At 48.2% G+C, this 14,101-nt stretch overlaps 1 protein-coding gene across 1 annotated transcript in view; it reads right to left on the bottom strand.

The window, feature by feature from the left end:
- Positions 1-927: 927 nt before the first annotated feature.
- Positions 928-14,101, bottom strand: part of LOC115099211 (ephrin type-A receptor 3-like) — a 272,744-nt gene continuing 259,570 nt past the window's right edge. Inside the window, exon 15 of the mRNA XM_029616650.1 lies at positions 928-1,267. Coding sequence (XP_029472510.1) covers positions 1,168-1,267 — 100 coding nt within the window. The 3' untranslated portion in view covers positions 928-1,167. The remainder of the gene's footprint in view (positions 1,268-14,101) is intronic.

The following is a 14,101-nucleotide window of genomic DNA, read 5'->3' as shown; positions in this document are numbered from 1 at the left end:
AAATTCTGTTTGTGTTGCCTAACTTTCCAAGTCTATATCAGAGTATTTCTGCAAAATTCTGCAGATCCCAAGAGATGATACATTGACTTTATGATAGTGGAGTTTCTATGGAGGAGTAGCCTGGCGGTTAGAGCAGCAAGTCATGAACCAGGGAAGTCTGGATTCAAATCCCACTGCTGCCCCCTGTGACCTTGGGTAAGTCGCTTCACCCTGCATTGGCTCATGTACAAAGTTAGATTGTGAGCCCTGTAGGACAGAGAATTAACCTACAATACCTAAATGTAATCCGCTTTGAAGAGGCTGAAAGGAAGACTATAAATCAAATAAACAAACTGAGGGAGATAGCTAACCATACAGGGTACACAGCTGAACAAAGTGAAGTCTAAAATCAATGTAGCAGGCTTGATGGACATTTTCTGTAACAGCCTTTATTCACAGACCGTGCTGTGCATTTATGCAAGTTACAAGAAGCATCTGACATTTGAAACATTTGGGGTATTTCAAATTCTTAACATGTCCCCCCTTACACCTTATTCATACGGAACGTAGCTGCACCTGAGCCGGTTGTTATCTGTAAATCTCTTCTAGATTGGCTTCCTTTCCCAAGTTTTGTATATAGGGCAGACAAGAAATCCCACAGGCCATCTGCAGAAAAACGAGGGGCTTTACCCCCAGAGCCTGCATAAACCTGGACGTCTGATGGAGGAACCCTTTTGTGGTTCTACTCATGAATTCCAACATTGTCAGGCATTAGGTCAATCCAATTTGCTATGGCCAGGTTTAGAAATCCATCTAACTGCCTCCAAGTACCCTTATGGAGTAGAAGCCACTACAGGCTCTCGGGGACTCGCTTGCTTTACCTGATTCATTAAATGTAAGATACCGTTCCCTGCCCTCCCTCCCTCCCTCCCTCCTCCACCCTTCCAAGAAATACCCACAGGGACTCGTCTCATAAAGCCGTACTGTGAAAAAGTAATGGAATCCCAAGCACATGCCCAGTGATGGGGCCTTGCCCTAGGCCAGTTCTCGTCTGCCGAGGGTTTGGTGTGCGGCTCCAGAAAGTTGGTGAACAGTAAAACTGTTATTGGATGGTATAAAAATGTCGCTTCTAGTGATGGGCTGCAGGTTCCATTCTGGGGGCCGGGAGCGACAGTAGTGTGTGTGATGCTATACGTGCACCTGGCTCCCATGAACATGGAGGCTCTGTATGCTACCAAGGATTTTCTTCTGCTGGCTGACCTGTGTGATCCCCATTTTATTGAGTTCGCTGGGAAACAAAAAAAATAAAAAGGCAATATTAATATTCCAAGCACGAGCAGTCAGAGAAATGTACAGTTGAGTTTCACAACTATGAGTTCCATATTCAGTAAGCTGGCAAGCAATAAAGTTACAACATGAACATTCATATAAGAGAGTTACCAAACTTTATTTTCAAATAACTATGACATATACCATAAAATGTGTCACATGGATTTCACACTACCCTTCACTTCATTCACTCACACTCATACCATTAAAAACAACTACAAACTTACAATTGGACACTCCAATTATGTCAATTTGTTTAACAGCTGCACACATATATCTCTTGCTGTTATTTCCCTATGGCTTATATGCCATTTACAACTCCTCACATTAACTTCTATATGTTTGCATTATAACAATACTTTTACCAAAAATAATTTTTCCTTGGTTATCAATTGTATTACAAAATGTTAATAGTATGGTGGGTGCTGAATTATTCCCATCTCTTTAAAAACACCAACCATCCATGACACAACATTCATACTCTTACCAAAACGTTTTCTCCACAATAGGGATGTGAATCGGGCTTTGGACGATTGAAAATATCTGACGATATTTTCAAAATCGTCAGAAATCGGGGGCTCCCCCAAAATGATAGGAAAACCCCACGATATTGATCGTGGGGGTTCTCTTATCATTTTGGGGGAGGGCGGGAAAAACGGCACACAAAAATAACCCCTAAACCCACCCGACCCTTTAAAACTAATTCCTTAGCTTCCCCCACTCTCCCGACACCCCCAAAAACTTTTTACAGGTACCTGGTGGTCCAGTGGGGGTCCCTGGAGCGATCTCCCGTTCCCGGGCCGTCGGCTGCCACTAATCAAAATGGCGCCGATGGCCCTTTGCCCTTACCATGTGACAGGGTATCCGTGCCATTGGCCGGACCCTGTCACATGGTAGGAGCACTGGATGGCTGGCGCCATCTTGCGCTCCTACCATGTGACAGGGGCTGACCAATGGCACCAGTAGCCCCTGTGACATAGTAAGGGCAAAGGCTATCGGCACAGTTTTGATTACTGGCAGCCGACGGCCCGAGTGCAGGAGATCGCTCCCAGACCCCCGCTGGACCACCAGGGACTTTTGGCAAGTCTTGAGGGACCCTCTAGACCCCCACAAGACTTGCCAAAAGTCCAGCGGGGGTCCAGGAGCAACCTCCTGCACTCCGGCCGTCGGTTGCCAGTATTCAAAATGGCGCAGATAGCCTTTGCCCTCACTATGTCACAGGGGCCGACGCCATACGTTGCATTGGGGATTCATATTCGTTGGGGGGCAGATACTTTGCATTCGGCAAGGGGGCCTCCCTGACACAAGCTATCCGTCAATTCCTATTCGTTTCCCTACTAAAATTAAATTAACTACAACCCCCCCCACCCTCCTGACCCCCCCAAGACTTACCAAAACTCCCTGGTGGTCCAGCGGAGGGTCCGGGAGCCATCCCCTGCACTCACACCCTCGGCTGCCGGTTTCAAAATGGCGCCGATAGCCTTTGACCTACTATGTCACAGGGGCTACCGGTGCCATTAGTCAGCCCCTGTCACATGGCCATCGGCACCATCTTGTGCTCCTACCATGTGACAGGATCCGGCCAATGGCACCATCACATGGCGGTGAGGGCAAAGGCTATTGGCGCCATTTTGAATACTGGCAACCAACGGCCGGAGTGCAGGAGGTCGCTCCTGGACCCCCGCTGGACTTTTGGCAAGTCTTGTGGGGGTCAGGAGGGTCCCCCAAGACTTTCCAAAAGTCCCTGGTGGTCTAGCGGGGGTCCGGGAACAATCTCCTGCACTCGGGCCGTCGGCTGCCAATAGCCTTTGCCCTTACTACCGGTGCCATTGGTCAGCCCCTGTCACATGGCCATTGGTGCCATCTTGTGCTCCTACCATGTGACAGGGGCTGACCAATGGCACCGGTAGCCCCTGTGACATAGTAGGTCAAAGGCTATCGGTGCCATTTTGAAACCGGCAGCCGAGGGTGTGAGTGCATTGGATGGCTCCCGGACCCCCCGCTGGACCACCAGGGAGTTTTGGTAAGTCTTGGGGGGGGGTCAGGAGTGTGTGGGAGGTTGTAGCTAATTTAATTTTAGCGGGGAAACGAACAGGAATTGTATAGAATGTATCGAGGAGCCCCCTTGCCGAATGCAACGTATCTGCCCCCCGACGAATACGAATCCTGAATGCAACATATGGCGTCCCTCTGCACATCCCTAATGCGTATGTCTGGGAGTGACAGAGAAGGTATGTGTGTGTTTGGTAGGGAGGGTGTGATTGTGTTTTTGTGTCTGGGAGGAAAGGTTGTGTGTTTGAGAGACAGAAAAAGGGAAGACTGTGTGTATGTCTCTCAAAGAGGGAGGGAAGGTGTGTGTGTCAGGGAGAGAGAGTGGGAGGGAGGGTAGGGTAGGGAAGAGAGAGAGGCATGAAGGATTTGTGTATATGTGGGAGAAAGAAAGGGAGGGAAAGTATGTGTGTCTGGGAGAGAAGGAAATCAGGAGTGTGCATGTCTGGGAGACAGGGAGTGTGTGTTTGTGTCTAGGAGAGAGAGGGAGAGTGTCAGAGAATGGGAGGGAGGGTAGGGTGTATGTGTCTGTCTGGCAGAGGGGAGGGAGGAAGGAAGTGTTTGTGTGTGTGTCTGGGTGAGAGAGAAAGAGAAGGGGGTATGTGTGTCAGAGAGGGAAGGAGGGTGTCTGTGAGATAGGGACAAACTGCTGGACTAACTGGAAACAATCACCTATATACACGCGTAAAAAACGGCAAAGTCCTAGGAAAGATACGCGAAATACGTTTTCTCAAGCAATCTCTTAAAGTTAGGCATGCACATATGTGCGGGAGGTGTATTTTAAAACATATCAGATGAATTTTCAAAGGAGTCACGTGTGTAAATGTAACATACTATTGTAGCCATTTTCAAAAGCCCACTTGTACGAGCAAAGTGCATTTATACATGTAAAACCCAGTTTTACACGTGTAAACACTTTTGAAAATTATGCCCAATGTGTGCAAGTGCAGCATGATTTAAAACGGCAGTGTTGTCTCTGCTCATGCGCCGAGACACGCTTGCTTGGGTGCATGCGTGCTCATTTTAAAAACAGCTTGCTTACCTAGACTTCCAGGAGCTTATTTTTAAAGAATGTCACACCTCATGCAAACTTTTAACCTTTGCAACTATTCCTTTTAGTTTCTTTCAGATTTCTTCATTCTTAAAGTTATAGTAAAAGTAGAGTTTTACTCATTGTCCCTCCCTCCAGCGATAATGTCAAACACATAAGGATTGACATTAAAAAATAAATATACAAATATACCTAAAAATACACACACAAAATCAAAATACAGAAGTATGCACCAAATGTTAATAAATAAATAAAAGTACATTAATAATTACATATAAAGAGCTATGGCAATTTCATTTATTTATTAACATTTGGTGCGTACTTCTGTATTTTGATTTTGTGTGCGTATTTTTATGTATATTTGTATATTTATTATTTAATGTCATCCCTTGTGAGTTTTTAAAATATTAATTATCTTATATATATACAATTATTTTATTTATTTTTTATATGTATATTGATTTGTGCAATGTCCTCTTATTTATATTTGTTGATTCATTGATACATTTCAGCCAATGTGCGAAACTCGGCCAGAGTTGGGCTTTTTTTTAACTATTGCTATGCAAATAAAACAAGTCTGATCTAAGGTGACAGGTCTGTCCTGTTTCTATTGTGTTTATCTACACAGGCAACATATCCCAGTGTCTCTCGCTCTCCGTCTTCAGATCCCCTCTGTTAGGATTTGTAGGTGTGTGGGCCCTGGGCCAAGGTGAGAGATGGTACCGCCTACAGGGAGGAGCGCTGTGAGCCTCACCGTCGGCAGGCGAGGTCTCAGCGGACGTCAGACAGAGAGAGAGGCACTGCCCGTGAAGCGGGAAGTGCAGGAGAAAGACACAGAGAACATAAGAACATAAGAAATTACCATGCTGGGACAGACCAAGGGTCCATCAAGCCCATCCTGTTTCCAACAGAGGCCAAAAACCAGGCCACAAGAACCTGGCAATTACCCAAACACTAAGAAGAACCCATGCTACTGATGCAATTAATAGCAGTGACTATTCCCTAAGTATAAATGATTAATAGCCATTAATGGACTTCTCCTCCAAGAACTTATCCAAACCTTTTTTGAACCCAGCTACACTAACTGCACTAACTACCTTCTCTGGCAACAAATTCCAGAGCTTTATTGTGCGTTGAGTGAAAAAGAATTTTCTCCAATTAGTCTTAAATGTGTTACTTGCTAACTTCATGGAATGTCCCCTAGTCCTTCTATTATTCGAAAGTGTAAATAACCGAGTCACATCTACTCGTTCAAGACCTCTCATGATCTTAAAGACCTCTATCATATCCCCCCTCAGCCGTCTCTTCTCCAAGCTTAACAGCCCTAACCTCTTCAGCCTTTCCTCATAGGGGAGCTGTTCCATCCCCTTTATCATTTTGGTTGCCCTTCTCTGTACCTTCTCCATCGCAACTATATCTTTTTTGAGATGCGGCGACCAGAATTGTACACAGTATTCAAGGTGCGGTCTCACCATGGAGCGATACAGAGGCATTATGACATTTTCCATTCTATTAACCATTCCCTTTCTAATAATTCCTAACATTCTATTTGCTTTTTTGACTGCTGCAGCACACTGAGCCGACGATTTTAAAGTATTATCCACTATGATGCCTAGATCTTTTTCCTGGGTGGTAGCTCCTAATATGGAACCTAACATCGTGTAACTACAGCAAGGGTTATTTTTCCCTATGTGCAACACCTTGCACTTGTCCACATTAAATTTCATCTGCCATTTGGATGCCCAATCTTCCAGTCTTGCAAGGTCCTCCTGTAATGTATCACAGTCTGCCTGTGATTTAACTACTCTGAATAATTTTGTATCATCCGCAAATTTGATAACCTCACTCGTTGTATTCCTTTCCAGATCATTTATATATATATATTGAAAAGCACCGGTCCCAATACAGATCCCTGAGGTACTCCACTGTTTACCCTTTTCCACTGAGAATATTGACCATTTAATCCTACTCTCTGTTTCCTGTCTTTTAACCAGTTTGTAATCCACGAAAGGACATTGCCTCCTATCCCATGACTTTTTAGTTTTCGTAGAAGCCTCTCATGGGGGACTTTGTCAAACGCCTTCTGAAAATCCAAATACACTACATCTACCGGTTCACCTTTATCCACATGTTTATTAACCCCTTCAAAAAAATGAAGCAGATTTGTTAGGCAAGACTTCCCTTGGGTAAATCCATGTTGACTATGTCCCATTAAATCATGTCTGTTACGCTTGGGCTCCGGTCAGGAGGCGTGAACACCACCCAGCAGGGTGGCTCCAGGTGGAGAGGGACAGGAAGCTTAGAAACAGTGTCTGGTTCCAGGCTGGGTCAGGGCAGGCAGCAATAAGCAGTGTCTAGTTCAGGCTGGGTCAGGGCAGGCGGCAAGGAGCAGAGTCTAAGTTCAGGCTGGGTCAGGGCATGCGGCAATAGGCAGTGTCTGGGTCCAGGCTGGGTCAGGGCACAGTAAGCAGGGCAAGGCAGGTCAGAAGGCCCGTAGGCCACACACACACAGAAGGCCCATAGGCCACACACCATAAGCGGGGCAAGGCAGGTCAGAAGGCCCGTAGGCCACACACCCACAGAAGGCCCGTAGGCCACACACCCACAGAAGGCCCGTAGGCCACACACCATAAGCGGGGCAAGGCAGGTCAGAAGGCCCATAGGCCACACACACACAGAAGGCCCGTAGGCCACACACCATAAGCGGGGCAAGGCAGGTCAGAAGGCCCGTAGGCCACACACATACAGAAGGCCCGTAGGCCACACACCATAAGTAGAGCAGGCAGGTCAGAAGGCCCGTAGGCCACACATACACAGAAGGCCCGTAGGCCACACACCGTAGTCAGGGCAAGCAGGTCAGAAGGCCCATAGGCCGCACATACACAGAAGGCCCGTAGGCCACACACCGTAAGCAGAGCAGGCAGGTCAGAAGGCCCGTAGGCCAGGTGAGAACAGCGAGGAAGGAGGCCCGAAGGCCGCGCAAGGAAAGGCCCGAAGGCCGCGCAAGGCTAGAGCAGGGAGCCCAGGTGAGCTCGATGCCGAAGCACCGAGGCAACTGTCAGGCAGGGTTATAAGGGCACACTCAGAGCATAGAGTGGACATAGGAGATGGACTGAGCCTGTCCGGAAAGCCAGCACTAGAGGGACCCCTGGTGGTGAGGCGGTTGCACTGCAGCCAAAACTGTAACAGTACCCCCTCCTCAAGGCCTCCCCCTCCTCCTGGGTCCCATCTTAGCAGGGGGTACTCAAAGATGAGATCTGGCCCCTCCGAGGGCAACAACAGCTGGAGCCATTCAACAGGCTCAGATGGCTGAGTTAGAAAGTCTGTTAGTGGTACCGGTTTGAGCCCCTCCGGGGGTGGCAGCAGGACCGGTTTAGCAGGCTCTTCTCGGGGTAGTGCAGCAGGTTCGGGCCCCTCTCGGGATGAAACAGCAGGCTGGAACACCTCTCCGGGCGTTGTAACAGGATCGGACCCCTCTCGGGGCGATGAAGCAGGCTTGACCCCCTCCTGGGGTGATGCAGCAGGCTTAGCCCCCTCCTGGGGCGATGCAGCAGGCTTGGCCCCTTCCTGGGGTGATGCAGCAGGCTTGACCCCCTCTTGGGGCGATGCAGCAGGCTTGGCCCCCTCCTGGGGCGATGCAGCAGGCTTGGCCCCCTCCTGGGGCGATGCAGCAGGCTTGGCCCCCTCTTGGGGCGATGCAGCAGGCTTGACCCCCTCCTGGGGCGATGCAGCAGGCTTGGCCCCCTCTTGGGGCGATGCAGCAGGCTTGGCCCCCTCTTGGGGCGAGGCAGCAGGCTTGGCCCCCTCCTGGGGCGATGCAGCAGGCTTGGCCCCTTCCTGGGGCGATGCAGCAGGCTTGACCCCCTCTTGGGGCGATGCAGAAGGCTTGGCCCCCTCTTGGGGCGATGCAGCAGGCTTGGCCCCCTCTTGGGGCGATGCAGCAGGCTTGGCCCCCTCTTGGGGCGATGCAGCAGGCTTGACCCCCTCTTGGGGCGATGCAGCAGGCTTGACCCCCTCTTGGGGCGATGCAGCAGGCTTGGCCCCCTCTTGGGGCGATGTAGCAGGCTTGGCCCCCTCTTGGGGCGATGCAGCAGGCTTGGCCCCCTCTTGGGGTGATGTAGCAGGCTTGGCCCCCCCCTGGGGTGATGAAACAGGCTCAGATGGCAGAGCAGCAAGGTTTGAAGCAGTGCACATAGAAGACTCAAGTAGCACTGCTGTCGGCTTGATACCTCGAGCCACACTCTGAGGCTCCTTATTTTGTTTCAGGAGGAGCAGTTTAGAGAAGGCACAGGCAGTTCTAGGACGTCTAGGGAATGTGCTCGTTAGTGTCTCAACAGCAGCTGTGGGCAGCAGAGCCCTGCTAGAGTTAATCAACTCTCTCCGTTTGAGAGAAACCTGTTCCTGAGGCTCAAGCACTGGTCTCACAGAAGCCTTCTTGGCCAGGTAAGTCCTGGGTTTTTCTATCCACAAACTGCCAGCAAAAATGTCTGTTTTAGTTGAGCCAGAAACAGAATACTGGTTAGGAGAGCTGATAGCTTTTTCTAATTGCACAGCTGGTCCTAGAGCAGAACAACGGGGGCAGGGTTTGCCTGGTGGTAACAAACACGGAAGACAGGAGCATTTCCACCACCCTGGTTTAGGAGCCAGACAGTTCAAACACTCCTGATAGACAGAGACATTTTTCTTGTTGCAGTTATTGCATGACCAGTGTTCCTGCCCAACAAGTTCACAGGCTAGACAGTTCTGATAGCTTGGATAATTCAAAGTCTGACAGGAATTGCAGGTATAAAACTTTAAAGAAGGAGGCATCTTGAATTAGTGAAAAGTTGACTCACCGGCAGGACACAGACCTATCTCTTCCCCTGGAAAATGTGATGGCTTCGGCATACTGTTACGCTTGGGCTCCGGTCAGGAGGCGTGAACACCACCCAGCAGGGTGGCTCCAGGTGGAGAGGGACAGGAAGCTTAGAAACAGTGTCTGGTTCCAGGCTGGGTCAGGGCAGGCAGCAATAAGCAGTGTCTAGTTCAGGCTGGGTCAGGGCAGGCGGCAAGGAGCAGAGTCTAAGTTCAGGCTGGGTCAGGGCAGGCGGCAATAGGCAGTGTCTGGGTCCAGGCTGGGTCAGGGCACAGTAAGCAGGGCAAGGCAGGTCAGAAGGCCCGTAGGCCACACACACACAGAAGGCCCGTAGGCCACACACCATAAGCGGGGCAAGGCAGGTCAGAAGGCCCGTAGGCCACACACACACAGAAGGCCCGTAGGCCACACACCATAAGCGGGGCAAGGCAGGTCAGAAGGCCCGTAGGCCACACACACACAGAAGGCCCGTAGGCCACACACCATAAGCGGGGCAAGGCAGGTCAGAAGGCCCGTAGGCCACACACATACAGAAGGCCCGTAGGCCACACACCATAAGTAGAGCAGGCAGGTCAGAAGGCCCGTAGGCCACACATACACAGAAGGCCCGTAGGCCACACACCGTAGTCAGGGCAAGCAGGTCAGAAGGCCCATAGGCCGCACATACACAGAAGGCCCGTAGGCCACACACCGTAAGCAGAGCAGGCAGGTCAGAAGGCCCGTAGGCCAGGTGAGAACAGCGAGGAAGGAGGCACGAAGGCCGCGCAAGGCTAGAGCAGGGAGCCCAGGTGAGCTCGATGCCGAAGCACCGAGGCAACTGTCAGGCAGGGTTATAAGGGCACACTCAGAGCATAGAGTGGACATAGGAGATGGACTGAGCCTGTCCGGAAAGCCAGCACTAGAGGGACCCCTGGTGGTGAGGCGGTTGCACTGCAGCCAAAACTGTAACAATGTCTTTCTATATGCTCTACAATTTTGATCTTGAGAATAGTTTCCACTATTTTTCCCGGCACTGAAGTCAGGCTCACTGGTCTATAATTACCCGGATCGCCCCTGGAGCCTTTTTTAAATATTGGGGTTACATTGGCCACCCTCCAGTCCAGGTACACTGGATGATTTTAATGATAGGTTACAAATTTTAACTAATAGATCAGAAATTTCATTTTTTAGTTCCTTCAGAACCCTAGGATGCATACCATCCGGTCCAGGTGATTTGCTACTCTTTAGTTTGTCAATCTGGCCTACTACATCTTCCAGGTTCACAGTGATTTCGTTCAGTTCGATTGAGTCATCACCCCTGAAAACCATCTCCGGAACTGGTATCTCCCCAACATCCTCATTAGTAAACACAGAGGCAAAGAATTCATTTAGTCTTTCTGCAATGGCCTTATCTTCCCTAAGAGCCCCTTTAACCCCTCTGTCATCTAATGGTCCAACCGACTCCCTCACAGGTTTCTTGCTTTGGATATATTTAAAAAAGTTTTATTATGAGTTTTTGCCTCTATGGCCAACTTCATTTCAAATTCTCTCTTTGCCTGTCTTATCAATGTTTTACACTTACCTTGACAATGCTTATGTTTTATCCTATTTTCTTCAGAGGGATCCTTCTTCCAATTTTTGAAGGATGTTTTTTTGGCTAAAATAGCCTCTTTCACCTCACCTTTTAACCATGACGGTAATCGTTTTGCCTTCCTTCCACCTTTCTTAATGCGCGGAATACATATGGACTGCGCCTCTAGGATTGTATTTTTAAACAATGTCCAAGCCTGTTGAACACTTTTAACCTTTGCAGCTGCACCTTTCAGTTTTTTTCTAACTATTTTCCTCATTTTATCAAAGTTTCCCTTTTTAAAATTTAGTGTTAGAGCTGCAGATTTACTTATTGTCCCCCTTCCAGTTATTAGTTTAAATTTGATCATGTTATGATCACTGTTGCCAAGTGGCCCCACCACCGTTACTTCTTTCACCAAATCTTGCGTTCCACTAAGAATTAAATCTAAAATAGCTCCCTCTCTTGTAGGTTCCTGAACCAATTGCTCCATGAAGCAGTCATTTATTACATCCAGGAACTTTATGTCTCTAGCAAGCCCTGATGTTACATTTACCCAGTCAATATTGGGGTAATTGAAATCTCCCATTATTATTGCACTGCCAAATTGGTTTGCTTCCCTGATTTCTCTTAGCACTTCATCATCTGTCTGACCATTTTGTCCAGGTGGACGGTAGTATACTCCTATCACTATACTCTTACCCAACACACATGGGATTTCTACCCATATAGATTCTACTGAGCATTTACTCTCTTGTATGATCTTTATCCTGTTGGACTCTATACCCTCCCAGATATAAAGTGCCACACCCCCACCAAGTTGATCCTCCCTATCATTGCGATATAATTTGTACCCTGATATAGCACTGTCCCCATTGGTTATCCTCCTTCCACCAAGTCTCTGTGATGCCAATTATGTCAATCTCATCATTTGCTGCTAAACACTCTAACTCTCCCATCTTACTTCTTAGACTTCTGGCATTGGCATACAAACATTTCAAAGTGTGGTTTTTGCTTGTTTTAACAACCTGCTTTTCAGTTGTTTGGGATAATTCGGTAATCATTAGCTTTGGTGATTTTTTACATATAGGCATATGAACCATGTTTGCTTTTGATGGAACTTCTCTGTTGGGATGCCCTAACTCTCCTGTTTCATTAGTATCCTTCAAGGATACATTTCTCCGACCCATGCACTGCTGATTGACTGTCGGCTTTCCCCCTTGTTCTAGTTTAAAAGCTGCTCTATCTCCTTTTTGAAAGCTAGTGCCAGCAGCTTGGTTCCACTCTGGTTAAGGTGGAGCCCGTCCTTTCGGAAAAGTCTCCCCTTTCCCCAAAAGTTTCCCCAGTTCCTTACAAAGCTGAATCCCTCTTCCCTGCACCATCGTCTCATCCACGCATTGAAACTCTGGAGCTCTGCCTGCCTTTGGGGACCTGCACGTGGAACAGGAAGCATTTCAGAGAATGCCACCCTGGAGGTTCTGGATTTCAGCTTCCTACCTAAAATCCTAAATTTGGCTTCCAGAACCTCTCTCCCACATTGTCCTATGTCGTTGGTGCCCACATGTACCACGACAGCCGGCTCCTCCCCAGCACTGTCTATAATCCTATCTAGGTGACGCGTGAGGTCTGCCACCTTCGCACCAGGCAGGCAAGTTACCAGGCGGTCCTCACGTCCACCAGCCACCCTGCTATCTACATTTCTAATAATTGAATCACCAACTATGATGGCCGGCCTAACCCTTCCCTCCTGGGCAGTAGCCCTGGGAGATTTGTCCTCAGTGCGAGAGGACAATACATCACCTGGAGAGCAGGTCCTTGCTACAGGATCACTTCCTGCTACACCAGGGTGATGTTCTCCTACTGGGAGACCTTTCTGATCCAAGGCAGCACTGGGGCTGCCAGAATGGATTTGGGACTTGGCTACTATGTCCCTGAAGGTCTCGTCAATGTACCTCTCTGTCTCCCTCAGCTCTTCCAAGTCTGCTACTCTAGCCTCCAGAGATCGGACTCGTTCCCTGAGAGCCAGGAGCTCTTTGCACCGAGTGCACACATACAATCTCTCACCGGCGGGTAAAAAATCATACATGTGACACTCAGTGCAAAAGACTGGAAAGCCCCCCTCTTGCTGCTGCACTGTTGCCTTCATCTTAGTATTATTGAGTTCCTAGTTAAGTTTAGGATAATAAGGGAGTTGGAATGAGAGTACTTTAAATTTACAGGTGAATTTAGTAATTAATCAGCTAGTGTCCTACAAGGGGATAATTAAACTTTCAATAAGGGCTGGTACAATATTATGTTTTAGATAAGACCCTGAAGAGTCTGTGCGATGGGGTATACCCAAGGGGAATACCTCTGTAGTGAAGATATGGCAATGGTCCGCGGAGCGGTTTACACTGATGAGGCTCCTCAGTAGAGATGATAGTGGTCCGTGGAGCAGAGCACACCAGTGAAGGGTCCTCAGAAGAGATGGTACGGTAGTGGTCCACAGCACGGGATAGACCTAGAGATGGTACTGTAGTGATCCGTAGAGCGGAAGTACTCACTGTAGCGAAAGTTCCAGGAGAAACCCCGGGGAATGGGGCAAAAGGGTCTCCGAAGTGCGGACAGCCAGAGACGAGGAAGCGGGTACCCAGAGCGTCTCACGCCAAAGTAGCAGGAATTGGAACGGGAAGTCCGTAGTGAGCGAAGTAGATTCAGCAATGAGGGAACTCATTGCTAAGTCGTAGGTAGGCCCGCGCGCGTGCCTAGGGGATTCAGAGGGCAAGATGGAGGTTGTCGGCATCCAGGGAGGCGCGGGAGTGGTAGGCAGGCCGGCGATAGCTGGTGGAGGCCGCAAGTCTTCCCAACGGAGTCAAAGCTGCAAAGAAGGAGGTGAGCAACAGTGGTCGCAGCGTAACACCCTCATCTCCTCTGACTGTGAGTGCTGTATTGTATTTCCTCTTGCATGGAATCTGTACGCAACTGTAAAGCAGAGATTTGGTTTTCTTGCCTTTTTTTTTTGTTATTTTATATTGCTTTGTTTTAACCATTTTACCTTGTTTTATTGATGTTTTGAGCTTTTGTCCTATGGTGTGTGTGTGTATTTGTGTATATATATATATATATATATATATATATATATATATATATATATATATATATATATATATATATATATATATATATATATATCTATATATATATATATATATATATATATATATATATATATATATATATATATGATTTTACTACGATTGTTATGACTGTGATGTTATTATGAATGTTTCCTCTGTTAACCACTTGGAAT

The sequence above is a fragment of the Rhinatrema bivittatum genome, chromosome 9, assembly GCF_901001135.1.
Source record: "Rhinatrema bivittatum chromosome 9, aRhiBiv1.1, whole genome shotgun sequence".
Lineage (NCBI taxonomy): Eukaryota > Metazoa > Chordata > Amphibia > Gymnophiona > Rhinatrematidae > Rhinatrema > Rhinatrema bivittatum.
Note: the sequence above shows the minus strand (reverse complement) of the source record. Positions and strands in the feature narration are given on the sequence as shown.